Source organism: Diadema antillarum, unplaced genomic scaffold (genome assembly GCF_040938485.1).
Source record: "Diadema antillarum isolate AM-2024a unplaced genomic scaffold, OU_Dant_1.0 seq00000053_RagTag, whole genome shotgun sequence".
Lineage (NCBI taxonomy): Eukaryota > Metazoa > Echinodermata > Echinoidea > Diadematoida > Diadematidae > Diadema > Diadema antillarum.
Window position 1 is genome coordinate 743473 of NW_027271161.1, and position 13958 is coordinate 757430.

The window sequence follows — 13958 nt, forward strand, 5'->3', positions numbered from 1 at the left end:
CTGAGCCAAGTGTGTAGATCCACAAGTATTGGCTCTTTCATGAATTTCCAAGGTATTCAAATTCACTGATTGGCATTAGTCCTGAAGAAGGAGAGAGCTGATGATATGGCATCCTCTGTTTTTGAGTCTGAACTGGTGTTTCCCCTGCCTCTTTGGCTGGGAATATACGAGTCCCCTGCAGCTGCAAACGGTTGAGTCCCTGTACCCGATCCGCCAGGATTATTCCACTGTGATCCAAAAGCGGACGACTGTCCCTCGGTCCTTTCAGTCCTCTTGCCGTAGCTGGATGTGTAGTCTCTGGGCGGTGGGAACTGCGGCTTGGACCGCTGGGGCTTCTTCCAGCCGGAGCTCTCGTAGCTGCTGGGAGGGGCAAACTCTGAAGGCCTCTCGTTTCTGACGTTGTCCAGCCTCTGTTGCCATGGTGATACAGGCTCTGAAAAAAAATCAGATGAGTCACATTCAGAGAAATTCCATTGTCTACTCAAATTCTGCATTTGTATGTCCTGAGGGTGATTTTCATAATTTGATTTCAGCTAAAATGTGCCAATTTTGGTTTCTCTGTCCAGGTGGCCTTGTCAATGGTCCACTGCACTCTCCTTCAACAGCTCTCGTTTCATATAAAACATATAGTAATGACCCAACACAGCATGTTTTCTATGCTTGCTTCATAAGAACAAATGGACCAGCAGGTTGCTAATCTAAAGGAAAGTGGAGATGTTGACTTTTGTAATAGATTAGCTCAATCAAATGCATGTTTGGTGTGCGTTGCTTTGATACGACAATTTAGCAAAGTCACAAAGAGTCAGTTGCCATCATACAAATGAATTGTATCCAGTTTCAAACCAGTATTACCAACTACAAAAATCAGCCACTGAAAATGTATGTATTTCATATACTTCTTGTTAGTCATGCCCTGACAAAGTGAATGATGTAAAAATATAAGAAACAGAGTGCTTAGTAGATGTACAACTGGCTAAATACTGCAGTAAACTCTGTCATCTTTCTGAGATGATAATGACCCAAGGGTATCAGCCATCTGTAATACCAGACAGAAAGCCCACATTCAAAAATTGTTTGTCTACCTCACACAGTAAAATGCTTTCAAAATTTAATTATTGTACCTTTGCCGATGTCCCATTCTCTGACTTTTGTCTCCTTGGGCAACCCATCCCCCTCTGGAGCATCTGCCAGTCGTGCCTGTTCTGCGCCATCCTTCTTCTTTTTCTCTGGAAACAAAGTCTCCTCTTCCTCCTCCTCATCTTCCACGAGTTCTCCCCTTTGCCTCTTCCTCTCCTTCACCTTCTCCAGTCTCGCCTTCATGGCCGCCTTCCGCTTTGCCTTCAGCTTCTCTCGCCGCTGCCTCTGCTCCAGAGTCTGTGTCACAACAATAAGATTGGATGCAATTTTAAAGGAGATAAGCATGAAGATTTTGTGGGGGAAAAAGAAAATAATGCTGGCTACAGCTACTCACACCTTTCCAAGCAGTCAATATCTACTCCATAGACATCAGTGCTAACAGTTATGCATGGTGCTACAACAGAAGAAATTACCTAATCTAAACTTAGGGACATCAGCTACAAAGAAGAGACAGAGGTACCTTTGGGGGTTCTCCTGTGGTTATTCCAACATATAAATGTTTCTAGTGATACCAGGCCCATGTGCTTTGTGATACACTAGGGGGTTTTTCACAAAGAATTCAAGCTGATCTTAACAGCTATGATCGACTTAAACATATGGTATGCTACTGATTCCCCTCGTCAGTTTTATAAGCATTTCAGAATCTGCTTCAAAATTGTTATCAAAATTTAGAGAAAAATTCCTTTGTCACATATTTTATCTTGAATATTCATGACTGCATGAAAAAGTCTCCAAAATTTTCATTTTCATTAGGAAGTTAGAAGACCATTGAAAACACACATGACATATCATAGTCTGATTAAAGTTAATCTTAACTTTAAGACCGACTTATATCAGTTCTTTGTGAAACACCCTTGTGGCCATTCAGACTGGTGGCTTACCTCATCTCTGAGAAGCTGCAGTCTCTCCATTTGTTCATTTCTCTCAGTCTGGTCCTTGGAGAAGTCAAAGTACCCCACTCCAAGATCTCGCACCTCTGCCATTATATGAAATTAGGAACACAGATTTAGAGTGCAATATCCAATGTTACATTTAGTCATATGATGCTATGTACTGGCAGACCAATCACTGAAGAGGATTTTGTTAATGAGGGAAATACATGCATATAATACAATACGAGTGTTGAACTACTTCCTTCCAAGCTACAATATGGCCTATGTGATGAACAACTGGACATAAATTTCCTTATTCTGAAGTCTACTATAAAATAAACAACTAAAACCTAAGTTTAGATAGAATGATTTATAAAATTACAGAATACAAAAGACGAAAGGGTCATATATCAAAGACCAAATTTTGATGCTTACATTATATAGAATCAAATGTGATGCTTGCAATATGTAGACTACTAATTGTTAGCTGTTTTCATTAGAAAATATAATTATTCAACTTTATTTTAACTGTGCCATTGGAACTATTTTGTCATTGATCTCTCCTCTACAAACTCAAAAGTGGGAAAGAACATTCAGCTGATGTACAGTCCACAGAGCTGACAATCACCTACTGACAATCAAAAGAATGAATAACCCACTCCTTTACTGCAACTTTGTTTATATAAAGTAAGCAGCATTTAATGTGATTACACCATAGGGGAAACATTTTACTAAACATTGAGAGAAAAACTCGATCAAGAAAGAAAAAAAGAAGAAGAAAAAAACTCAAGTGGCAGAAGACCAGAAGGAGATGGTGCACATGACCTCACCGTCATATTTGACATTCTGGTAGTGGGTGGGGCCCTGGGGTCCATTGGCAGCAGCCTCCTCTTCAGCCTCCCACTTCTTGCGGAGCATCTCACGATACATGTCATTGGACATCAGGTCCGGTAGCTCTTCCCCTTTCTCCGATGTTTTCTTCTCTTCCTTCTCCCTGAAGGCAGATGCATGAATAAATATAGAAGCATGTGAACAAAGTAGAGTTATGAGTAATACTATGGGAAAAGACCTGTGAAAGACTACTTTTTTCTTCAAATATGAGTGTGACATACAAGTCTACTACATTGTAGCTTGAGGTGGAACAGTGAGAATACTGTGGGTCATCATGATAGTTGACTAAACACGTCAGGAGTTCACATACTCTTTGTCTTCTTTTGTGTGTGACTCATTTATGATGTTTTATCCCAATGTGCTTCCATCAAAATTACCTGTGGGGTTTCCACCATTTTTCTAGTGCTGGCTGAAAAAAAAAATCAACATTTCCCACCGTTACAGAATATACAACATCCTCATCACAGAAACCATGATCTTTAAGGTAACCTCCTGATTGAGAAAATGAAAACGTGCTGATTGGCACAGGGGAGGATGTTTACTCACTGGAAGGCTTGTGGGTTAAGATTCTTGTCCATGGAGATCAGATGCGGCAGATCCTTTCTCATACAGCATCTGGATCGACCAAGAGAGTCTGTATAGTCAACCCTGTTTTGAAGAAAGGAAAAATTCATTCTATCATCACAAACTGTCAATTAAGTGGTTCCTCTCAATTAAAAAAAAAACAACAACAGCAAAATAGGTTTAGAAGCCTTTAAACATGTGAAATGAGAAAAGATTAAAATATTAATTTGTTATGCTTGTTTTTTGTTTTTTTTAAGTGAAGAGGAAAATTCACAACATAAACTTTCTTTCACATACCATTCTTCATCTCTGTTTGCTGGAGGTGGTATCTCATCATCCTCCGCTAATCTGTCCACCTCTTCCTTCTCCGCTTCCTCCCTTGGTAGCGGTCCCACACCCCTGCTCCTCAATTCATCTAGATTGTCTAGAGCCTTCTTCTCAAAGTCCACCAGGAAGTGCTCCCCACCATCTGAGTCTAGTAAGTAATCAAAAACAAGAAATATCCACATCAAACTTATGCCTGTGTAGGTTCTTTGGCTTTTATGACTGTTGATCAGGCTGTTCTAAAATTGCATTCACATGAAATTTTGTTAATAAGTTGAGATTAAATGTTGTAAGATCCAGAACAGACAATGACCTGTATTAATTGCCATCAGTAAGGAGACTGAATTACACACCCAATTCATAAGACATCAAACTGCTCCTATACATCAAAGCATCCAAATGCAGTGCTAGAAAGAATTAGCACACTTAAAGTGTGTAACTTTCACAACGGTGATATTGGTAAATGTGATACTGATGGTATTGCAAGACTGATAGAATAGAAGACTATGGAGGATGAGAAAGGGTGAACACGAGAATCAAAGAAAAGAAGGAAAAATTTTGAGACATCAATGATAACAAGGTGTAAAACATTTATTCAACAATTAAGGATTCAGTGCTTTTATCCTTCCACTTTTATACTGTAAATAGAGATATGTTCGCATGCATTTCAATTTCGTGAATTTTGCGAGAGCCAAGATGCGCAAAATTAAAATGCACACAAAAGATCTTGTCTACACTATATGCATTAAATGCCAGTGCCAATTCGTGAAAACTTCACAAGGAAAAAGCTGTCGGCTCCAATTCACAAAAATTTCATGCCACAAATATATCTTGCTGTATAGTACACTGTAACTAAAAATTGGAGACATAGAACGACATTCTACATACTTGGTAAACCCCCATCCTTGGTCATCTTCTCATAGAACTTTGCTTTGGCTTCCAACTTGCTCCTGTGAAGAAGAAGAAAAAAGGGGATGGGGTGTGCCATCACAATTGGAATGGAATAACACACATGGATCACAAAACCTTGCACCCACCCAAATGTCGGTCTGTAAATCAAAACAACTGAAGGAAAAATCAAAATCAGATGGAATTGAGTGACACAGTTCAGTTGAGTAGACAGTGCTGCTAAATAGTCTAAATATCTGATGGAAGCATTCATTAAACATTAATGGTTAGTTTGTGATCTTTACTGTAATCTTAACTGACAATTCTCAATGCAAACTTACAAGTATTTCCTCTGAAATGCAAAGGTAAGATTTTTTCCACATCTTGTACACTTTGATGTGCTTATTGTACTCATTTGACACATTCAATTAGATACATTGTACTACAGTACTTTTTATACAATTTCACAAAACACCAATATTAATGATATTTCTACAATCAAGAATTACAGATCTTTAGTGGACAGAGTAATACAACTAATCTTTCATAATTATGTATTCAGTCAGAAGATGCATTTTGTGAATAATTGGATATAAACAGTGTCATGAATATGCATATGTTTAAGTAAATTACAAGGTAGTATGTATGCATGCTGAGTCCATGTGGTGGAAGCTTTGAGAGAGGACATGGCGCTCGAGATCGAGGAATAAAGTTTGTTCTTGGTGATTCCTCATAAAAGTTTGGTGGTGATATGGCTTTCTTGCTGTTTGGTGTCACTGAGTGATGCATGTGATGTTGATTGCCACCATCTTTTCCTTGAGGTTGTAACAACAAGAAAGTAGTAACAGAAAAACATCTTCCTCTAATCATATATCACCTTCCGGTACCTGTTGTGCGTAGCAATGATGTTAGAAGTACTGTACCTTGCATTTTCAAGCTCATTTCTTTCCTCCTCAAGTTTCTCAAGATCTTTCTCTGCTCTGGCCTTGACTCCAGCATTTTTCTTGCTCCAGATACTTGGCTTCTGTAGGAGTGAAGCAAAAGTGATGCCATATGCAGGCAAAGTGAATGCAAGGAACCTGGATTTTATCCCAATGTCTACACTATACTCTGAACTGTTTATGCCAAGGAGACTCAGGGAATATATTGTTGTGACAGCAAAGGTAGTGCTAAAATACATTGTCTGCTGAGCTGGAACCAACACTTTTCACTTCTTTGAACTAACCCCCCCTCCCCCCCCCCCCCCCAAAAAAAAAAAAAAAAATAATAATAATAATAAAAAAAATAAAAAATAAAAAATAAATATATAAAAATCAAATAAACAAAAAAAAAAAAAAAAATATTGCTCTTCAACGAGACCACAAAGTACGGCTGCTAACATTGCACAAGAAGCAAGTGAGACACTGCAAAGGACCAAACCCATGTGGAAGGGAAGGTGAGGGGGTGGGGTCATTTGAGGGTGTACAGAGAGCTTCTTTTGCACTCTGCATGATCACTATGCGAGACTTGGCAGCCCTGAGAATGAAATAACAGACCCCCTACCTTGGACTCTGCTGGTCTGGCTCTGGTGGTTGAAGCCGAGCTGCCTCCTTGCTGCTGTGTCTGAAGGCGATCCCTCTTGAGCTGTTCCTGTTTCTTGAAGAGCTCTGCCTTCAGATCCACGAGCTATTCCAGGTAGGATTCATGAACAAATGATCTTGACACATCACATAAAACTCATTGGTTGTTAAATGATAATTGGAAAACATGTCTTATTAACATGGAAGTTAATAAATAAGAATACAAAATAGATTTAATTCAAATTGCGTAAACTAACCACCCTTTCTAGGATCAGGATCTGCTAAATGGCCATCTACAAGTTTATAACTTACATGGTACAGGGTGTCATCAGACATCATAGGTAATTCAGGCAATTCATGTTTGGAGAAATGAGAATAAAGAACTTTGCATAACTTCAGGAAACATTCAAAAATATACCGGTAGGTAACAATGTAATGCAGCATGCCGTAACCCTTGGTACCATCATAACCCAGAATACGGCATTGTCTGGCGCTATCTTGTGTTTGAAAGATATACAGAACATTGCACGTTCACATCATGGTGGCCAAACTTTAGCAATTGGCGATATCAATCCCAATGCCAATTCCACATCCTGATGTGCTTAACAAAATTACAATAATAATAGTGAAGTGAATAAAAAATACATGTTCAGTGTCTCTGCCCACTTTATCTTTTCTTTTTGAGGCTGTCTGTTCTTTTTTTTTCAATTGTACAAAAAAAAAGGGGGAAGAAAAATATACCGGTAATCTTTCTCAAAAAAAAAAAAAACATTTTTTTTTTCCACAGGAAAAGATTGATATTCATATCTAGAGATTGCATATATGATATTTGGAGACTCTTGAATCAAATTTTCCATTTATGGGGAGTATTCCCCCCAATCCCCCCCCCCCCAAAAAAAAAAGGTTGGCAGGTAGTTTTGACAAACAGTGCAGCTGGTTGTATTGAAAAATGTGGATGTGGCAGGTGACCAATTCGAAAAAAAAAAAAGGACCTCCTCCCTTCCTTTTTATTTTTCCGCTGAGGCAGGATAGGGTGCTAAACTGAAACATCTTTTCTTTTATTTCATTTTGCATAATAATCACATTTCTTCTTCATAATAATTGAGGGAATAAAATGCGGAAAAAGTTAAGCTGGCGGATGATTTGATCTGTGCAAGAAGTGAAGCATTGTAAGTGGTGTGAATTTCTCCTACAATATTATTGATTATAATGGCAAAATAAGCATTGCCAAAGATTACAGGGTTCTGAGGGCATGCAATGTGAATGCACACATTTTAATCATAGCATTGCTGTATCAAATCGAAGAAACTGACACTTTGATTTTTTTTTTCATATATTAGACAAAATTTGAATATGTTGATTTCCACTCAACATTGTGAGACACAAAATCCATCATTACAAAGTCAAAAGGAATTCATGTATCTTTTTTTTTTTTTTGGTACATTACCCCAATTAGTGCTAAAAATCTTCTTGCATACAGGGCAGTACAATAAATTTTAATCGTGCCTCCCAGACTGACTCACTCATATTTTATTTATTTTTTGTCACACGGGGTACAGCACTTCTTTTAAAAAAATGATTCAATAAAATGGGGAATTTCTATTCGGCACACTCTACTACTATACTTAACTATACACAGCCCTGTCGCTGTACACAAAGTGTAACTAGTGCAACGCGTCTGGTCGGGCTACTACTACTTACAAGCCTTACTAGACCTTGCCTTGGCCTTAACCGCAAGCAGCACGACCCCATACGGACAAATACGACTGTGTTACAGCGCCCCGGGGTCTTACAACTTTTACAAGTAGGCCCCTATTACAAATTCTGATGAGGTGAAATGCACTACTACGTTAGCTGGCAAAGATTCTAGAGAGCTTCGTTCTCACTGTCGCTTACTTTCAGTTCACGAGAACAGCTGTAACTTAACTGGTTCCATGAATTCCATACCATCATGAATGTTGGTTTTGAACAAGCTTGGGACATCCTTCCCCATCACAGAATGCAAGGTGTGGTGCTACACTCTAAATCAAGATTGATTCCTCTGTTCCTTGTACATGTAAGTACCTTCAAGTTAAACCGTTATATTTCAACAGAATTATAAGAATGACACCTCTTATGCCCGTGTGAAATTTGGACGAATATTTTGTATTCTAAGATTCTACAAAACTTACCGAAGAAACGTTCACGTTAATCTTATTTGATTTATTCATCCTGCCCTTGATGTGCTGTCCGTCTCTTCTATTCTGCTCTGCTGCTCGTTCGCCAGCCGGCGGCCGCGGGGCCCCGGGGCAACGGGTCGGGTGCACTTGTGGCACGCACCGCAGCCGCTGCTAGCTCCGTCGCCGACCGTTTCCTCGCTCGCCCCGTGGGCGTTCGCCGGGGTACACCGAGCCGAGCCGTACCGGGTGGTCAACGGTTCTTATGGTGCGGCTATGATCGCTCGAGTCACAGCTGAAACAAGTCGAAAATTTATGTCTTGTGTGTGTCATCTCATCTGGTAGTTCTGTTGCCACAGTGCAGTGTTGGCTTGATTCACGTTGGACTGTAAGTGTGTTCACGTTATTACGCTGTAAATGAGTTTTGTCAAGAAAAGACTTTTCTGAAAGTAATTTTGAAAGGATTGTAGAAACTAATAAATCGAAAGGGAAGAGTTTTATTGCATATTACTCGTCAGGTTGATCCTTAGTCCCGTATGTACAACTTAGTGTGGACACTATGTAGTCAAGTTTTGGTCATAAGACTAAAAGAGGCTAAGAGTAGGAATACAAAATGTAGTGATCGAGATGCAAGGGAAAGTTTAAGAGAAAAGATAGATTCCTACATAAAGATGTAGACCTAAAGCTGCTTCTGTGTTCATTTTACTTCGCATGTCATGCAGTAATTGAATAAAAGTTTTGATCATCTAACTAACTTAACCTGAGAGGTGAAGAATAAGTTTAGACACAGGATCTACCTCTCCTTGTTTATAAGAGTCGCAGTAAGATGATGATGGTGATGATGATGATGATGATGATGATGATGATAATGATGATGAAGTGCCAAGCCAAGTGGTGCAATGTACAGTTATGTCGCTGAACCAAACAATAAAAGGACATTTAACTGCACAAAATGTTTCCCGTCATGAATTGCACTGAAGACTTTTTTTTTTTTTGCTTGTTTAGCTAATGAAACCTGGATTGGCTGGAAGTGGCAACAGAAATATAAACTGGGCCCCTCACTTTTGAAAAAGTGGTGCTGGCTGTGCCTTGCATCTTGTTATAATGGGGTTCACCTGTATCACATTTGATTTCACTTCTTGGGCCAGTCGTGAAATCAAGGGAGGGGAGTATGAGAAATGCACATTCTGCCATTGGATGCTAGTGAAAAATGTTGCATTATTTTGTACCATACTTACATTTGTATTTCATTCAGTACATGAAAGAACCACAGTCTACAGAACTAAAAAGGACACGCAGAGTAGTGAAGGGTATCGCCATGCCGTATGTCATCATTAGCACCCAGATTAGATTGGTGAGTGTTCCTTTCCTGTCTGTTGCCTCTGCAATAAAGCAGGGCAATTTCTTATGGAAATACTGTATTATCCGCACAGGGTCCTAGTCCTCGTTAGGAAGAGCGCTGTAGTTCCCCCCCCCCCCCCCCCCCCCCACACACGCACTTTTGGCTTTTAAGGAAGGGTGCTATGACTCTTGACCCTTGACCCAACCAACTCTGAACACTTATGACAGGATCTGCAGAAACAGGAGATTTTTTTTTTTTGGGGGGGGGGGGGGGAGGGGGATTGGTAGAAAAAAAAAAAGGACCATTGACCCTGTGGCCACTTTTGAATGCTGGATGTTATGTCTCCCAATCTTGAAAAATTTAATTCTTAACTTCAAATTTAGTGGCATTATTGTCAAATAAATTTCGGAAAAAAGGAAAAGAGAAAATGGAACTGTAGTTCGAGAAAAAGGTGTATTGATCCTAAATTTACGTCTTAAAAGTCTGCATTTTAATGAGTTATGAATGTATGATGTCATAGATCTCATGTATTCTCTGAAATGTGGGAAATGATTTGCACCCAGGAGTGTGGACCAACAATCTGTGGGGATGCCGAGTCTGATCCAGAGCTCATGGAATATCTTGGAGCCTCGCTGATCAAGCAAGTTGGCAACAATTTGTAAGTGAGAGCGAGGACTGCTCCATTAAATATTATTATAATTATGCACAAGCACATAATCACAGTGAGAAACACAGAAAACATCAGGCGCTATTCATGAATTTAAAAACATGCAGAAGTATTAACTGTGATCCCGACATGAATGTGACATGCACGCATATATTTCTCATATCTATTCCGATTTCCACCACTGGCGAAATTGTCGGGAAGTCTCGATTCGAAAAAAAGAAAGAAAGTAAAATCACTTAATTTATGGCATAAACAGTACATACTACATGCACGTACAGGTCAATCATACTGCATGGGTTCCTCTTACTTTTTTTGTAAGTAGTCATGTTTTAGCATGTGGGGAGAGGAAAAGAGGTCATATCACCTCTAATTTTTCTTGGTTAACCCTAAAAAGACTGGGGTATTTTGGTAGCTGGAAAGACTGGGGGGGGGGGGGGGGGGCCTAAAGGGCCCCCCTTGAGATCTCGGCCGTGGATCGCGCAATTACCGCGAAAATTTGCACAATGGTAGTGTGCGATGTAATCTACAAGATCACATAATTAGATTTTTCAAAATAGTCTTCTTTTATTTTATATCAATTAATTATGCTAATTTATGCAAAAATCAGACTTTTTGCTATAAATCAGTAAATAAAGTTCCAAAAGTGCTAATTTTTGGTCCAAATACTCTTTGTGGCATTCTTAGCAAATGTACTTGAAAAAAAATTTGGTATCAAAGTTAATTTCTTACGTATTTTATTGTTTTATGAATTTCTTATGTATTTCTGTGTTTTTTGACCTTTTGTTTTTGTCTTTTTTTTCAGCAAAATTTTATGTCAGACATTTTTGAAGAACAATACTGCTAAAACAAATTGATTTCAGCCATTGACAGTAGAAATAAGCATATTCATATGAACCATGTGAAAAATATCAATTTGCATTCACTTTGTGCACAAATTCACATTTTTGGGCCGTTTTCAGTCCGATGTGCACGAACAAAAAGTTACATAACATCAGAACCATACCCTCGGGCGTCACAAATTTGGCGTCAAAATGTGCGGGAAACTCAAAAGAAAAAAGTCATAGAGCGTCGCAGTGAAAGCAGTGCTCGTTGCCGAGTAATCGCACAAAATGTCGAGGGGGGGCCTTTTAGGCCCCCCCCCCCCCCCAGTCTTGAAATTTTCTCACTAACCAGTCCAGTTTTCTTTGCATTTTTTTAAAAACATCATATTATTTTGGCCTCTTACTTCTTAGGCAAGAGCATGAGGTGAATGCAATGGTAGAATTCCATTACTGACCCAACATGATATGGCCCAAGCAGCCAGAGAATGCTAGATGCAGTGTGTTGAAACACAGTTCCATAATTCTAAATTCTAGCTAGGAGTCGGGAATATGTCTCTGACCTGTTTCAATTTATTTATCACAAAATGTCCAGCAAAGAGTACAGGAGTCCGGATGTGCCCAGAGTGATTCTCAATAGGCTGGAAAAGGTTGGCTACAGAGTCGTCACCCAGACTGGGGTGGGCCAGACCACGATATGGACTCTGCACAAGGAACCCGACATCGCTTAACACATCCTCGAAGAGGCACGGAGGCCGTGCATGTCTCCGTTCCTGATGATGTCGGTTGGACAGTAACTTGGGCATGCTTGATGGGGAGTAAATGTGACTGTGAAGAGTTTGCTGGCTTGAGGAAGGGTCAAAACTAGTTGGAGAGTTGGCGACGGTGGAGGGCGCTGTTCATATGGTGTGCGACCAACTGATTGGCCTCTCTTCTGCCTCATGGAATGAAAAATTAATTGTATTGTAGCCTGCAAAGTATACCTCATGGCAATCTTATTCTGTCTGACGATCAAGTGAGAAGTATAATTGGGATTATTTTTATAAAGAATATTCAGGCACTGAAATGTGTCAATCATGAAAATTATGAAAGAGCTTTGCTGTTATGAGAATGACTGAATCTGATTCTCAAGATGAGACTAAAGAAACATGATTAGACTGTTGATTTGACCATGATATTACAGAGTTTGCTATAACAGTAATTTTTCTCGTCAAAACTCTGTAATTTATATTATCGTATAGTTTTTGAAACCCTCATAAACAAACCTTATGATGACTACACAGTGATTTAACTGATTCTATGGTGTTTGTGGTGAGGAGATGCTGCGGTATGGCCAATCCTGTTGTGGGTCTGTAGATAGGCTTAGGAGGAGGAAGAGGAGCATTGGAAGATGATAAACTTGTACATATGGAATATATCTTAGGGATTGTTATGGAGGCATTATGATCTGGTTGAGTAGTGGGCATTTAATAAGGCGCACTTGTACTGTTGGCAGTCAAAATGTAGTCATATACATGTATTAGTACGATTTCTTTCTTAAAACTGAATTTTGTACACATTGGTTATTGCTATCAGTGATTTTGATAATCTACAGCATGTGAGTCTCATCATCAATCTATAGACTTCATGAGGTGACAATAAAGATAATGCACATTTATGACAAGCTTTATTCTAAATCATAATGTGCTGAAAAGGCATGGTAAGATGTGACTGACAATAATATGTGCAAGTGATCTGGCTGAATTATGGATTTTATATTAATTTATTTTTTCTACTATAGTTTTGAAATGCTGTTTTTAGACCCTTTTAAGGTCATCGTCATGCCAATAAATCTGAATGGACGTTTAATTGAAGTCCTATTTTAAAAGTATGCACAGATGCTGGAATGTGGTCTTGATTAATGAAATAGAGGTTAGAGAGGTTATAAAATAAGTATTGCACTTTGCAGCATTGATGACACATGGGAGCTCTATCATTAATAAACAAAACCCTGACTGACATCAGCAACAAAAACAAGCAACCAATACCCATATGTAAACAAATTATGATCATCGATGATAAAATTGTGGTACATCATTTGTATTAGCACAATGGATGACCTCCACTATTTTTATTGGGCTCATTGCTGTGCACAACACAATGAGTGGATCATGTCAGTGCTGGCTAGTCAAGTATGAATGCTCCATGCATATTGTCAGGTGAACATGAATTTTTAAAACTTGTGTTGATGTGTTATACTCTTAAACTTCAGCGGTCAATTTACATTCCTGTAGTCACTTGTGATGTGCTCTGGCTACACACACATTGTGGCACTTCATCCCTTAGAAAGAAGACCAAACCACCTCATGGTGTAGACTGTTAGACAGTGTTTGCATATTCTGTCCAATGAGGATGCAATTTGTTGTATTGTGTAGGGATTGTGGGAAAATATCTATTATAGTACTGGGGGTTATGAAATACAGTGCACCCCTTTACTACAAATGCAGTTACACTTTTTTGTATAATGAAATTTTTGCTACAATGAAGTAAAAACTCAGGTCCCCAAATTACCATCTACAGTTCGACCTTGATTATCTGGCCATGTCGGGACCGGCGCTCAACTGGATAAGTAAATTGGCCGGATATGGGAGACACAATGTTAATGTATATAGCTGCCGTCCAAGCTGCCGTCCCAGTGCACTGGCAGCTGGGCAGGTAGCGTACCCCGCAACGGTGGTGTAGTCTGTGCTAGCCTGCACAA

General features: G+C 39.2%; 2 protein-coding genes across 2 annotated transcripts; one reads left to right on the forward strand and one right to left on the reverse strand.

Moving 5' to 3' along the window:
• Positions 1-62: 62 nt before the first annotated feature.
• Positions 63-8445, reverse strand: LOC139725620 (coiled-coil domain-containing protein 174-like). The gene is given in 10 exon segments (XM_071636710.1): positions 63-433; positions 1122-1374; positions 2019-2113; positions 2840-2996; positions 3443-3548; positions 3762-3939; positions 4677-4738; positions 5600-5700; positions 6219-6341; positions 8407-8445. Coding segments are annotated over 10 exon segments (1485 nt in total).
• Positions 8446-8736: 291 nt separating this feature from the next.
• LOC139725656 (GTP cyclohydrolase 1 feedback regulatory protein-like) lies at positions 8737-11949 on the forward strand. Its single transcript, XM_071636748.1, has 4 exons — positions 8737-8779; positions 9647-9745; positions 10297-10391; positions 11814-11949. The coding sequence occupies exons 2-4, from the start codon at positions 9650-9652 to the stop codon at positions 11947-11949; spliced, it is 327 nt and encodes a 108-aa protein (XP_071492849.1). The 5' UTR covers positions 8737-8779; positions 9647-9649.
• Positions 11950-13958: the final 2009 nt, after the last annotated feature.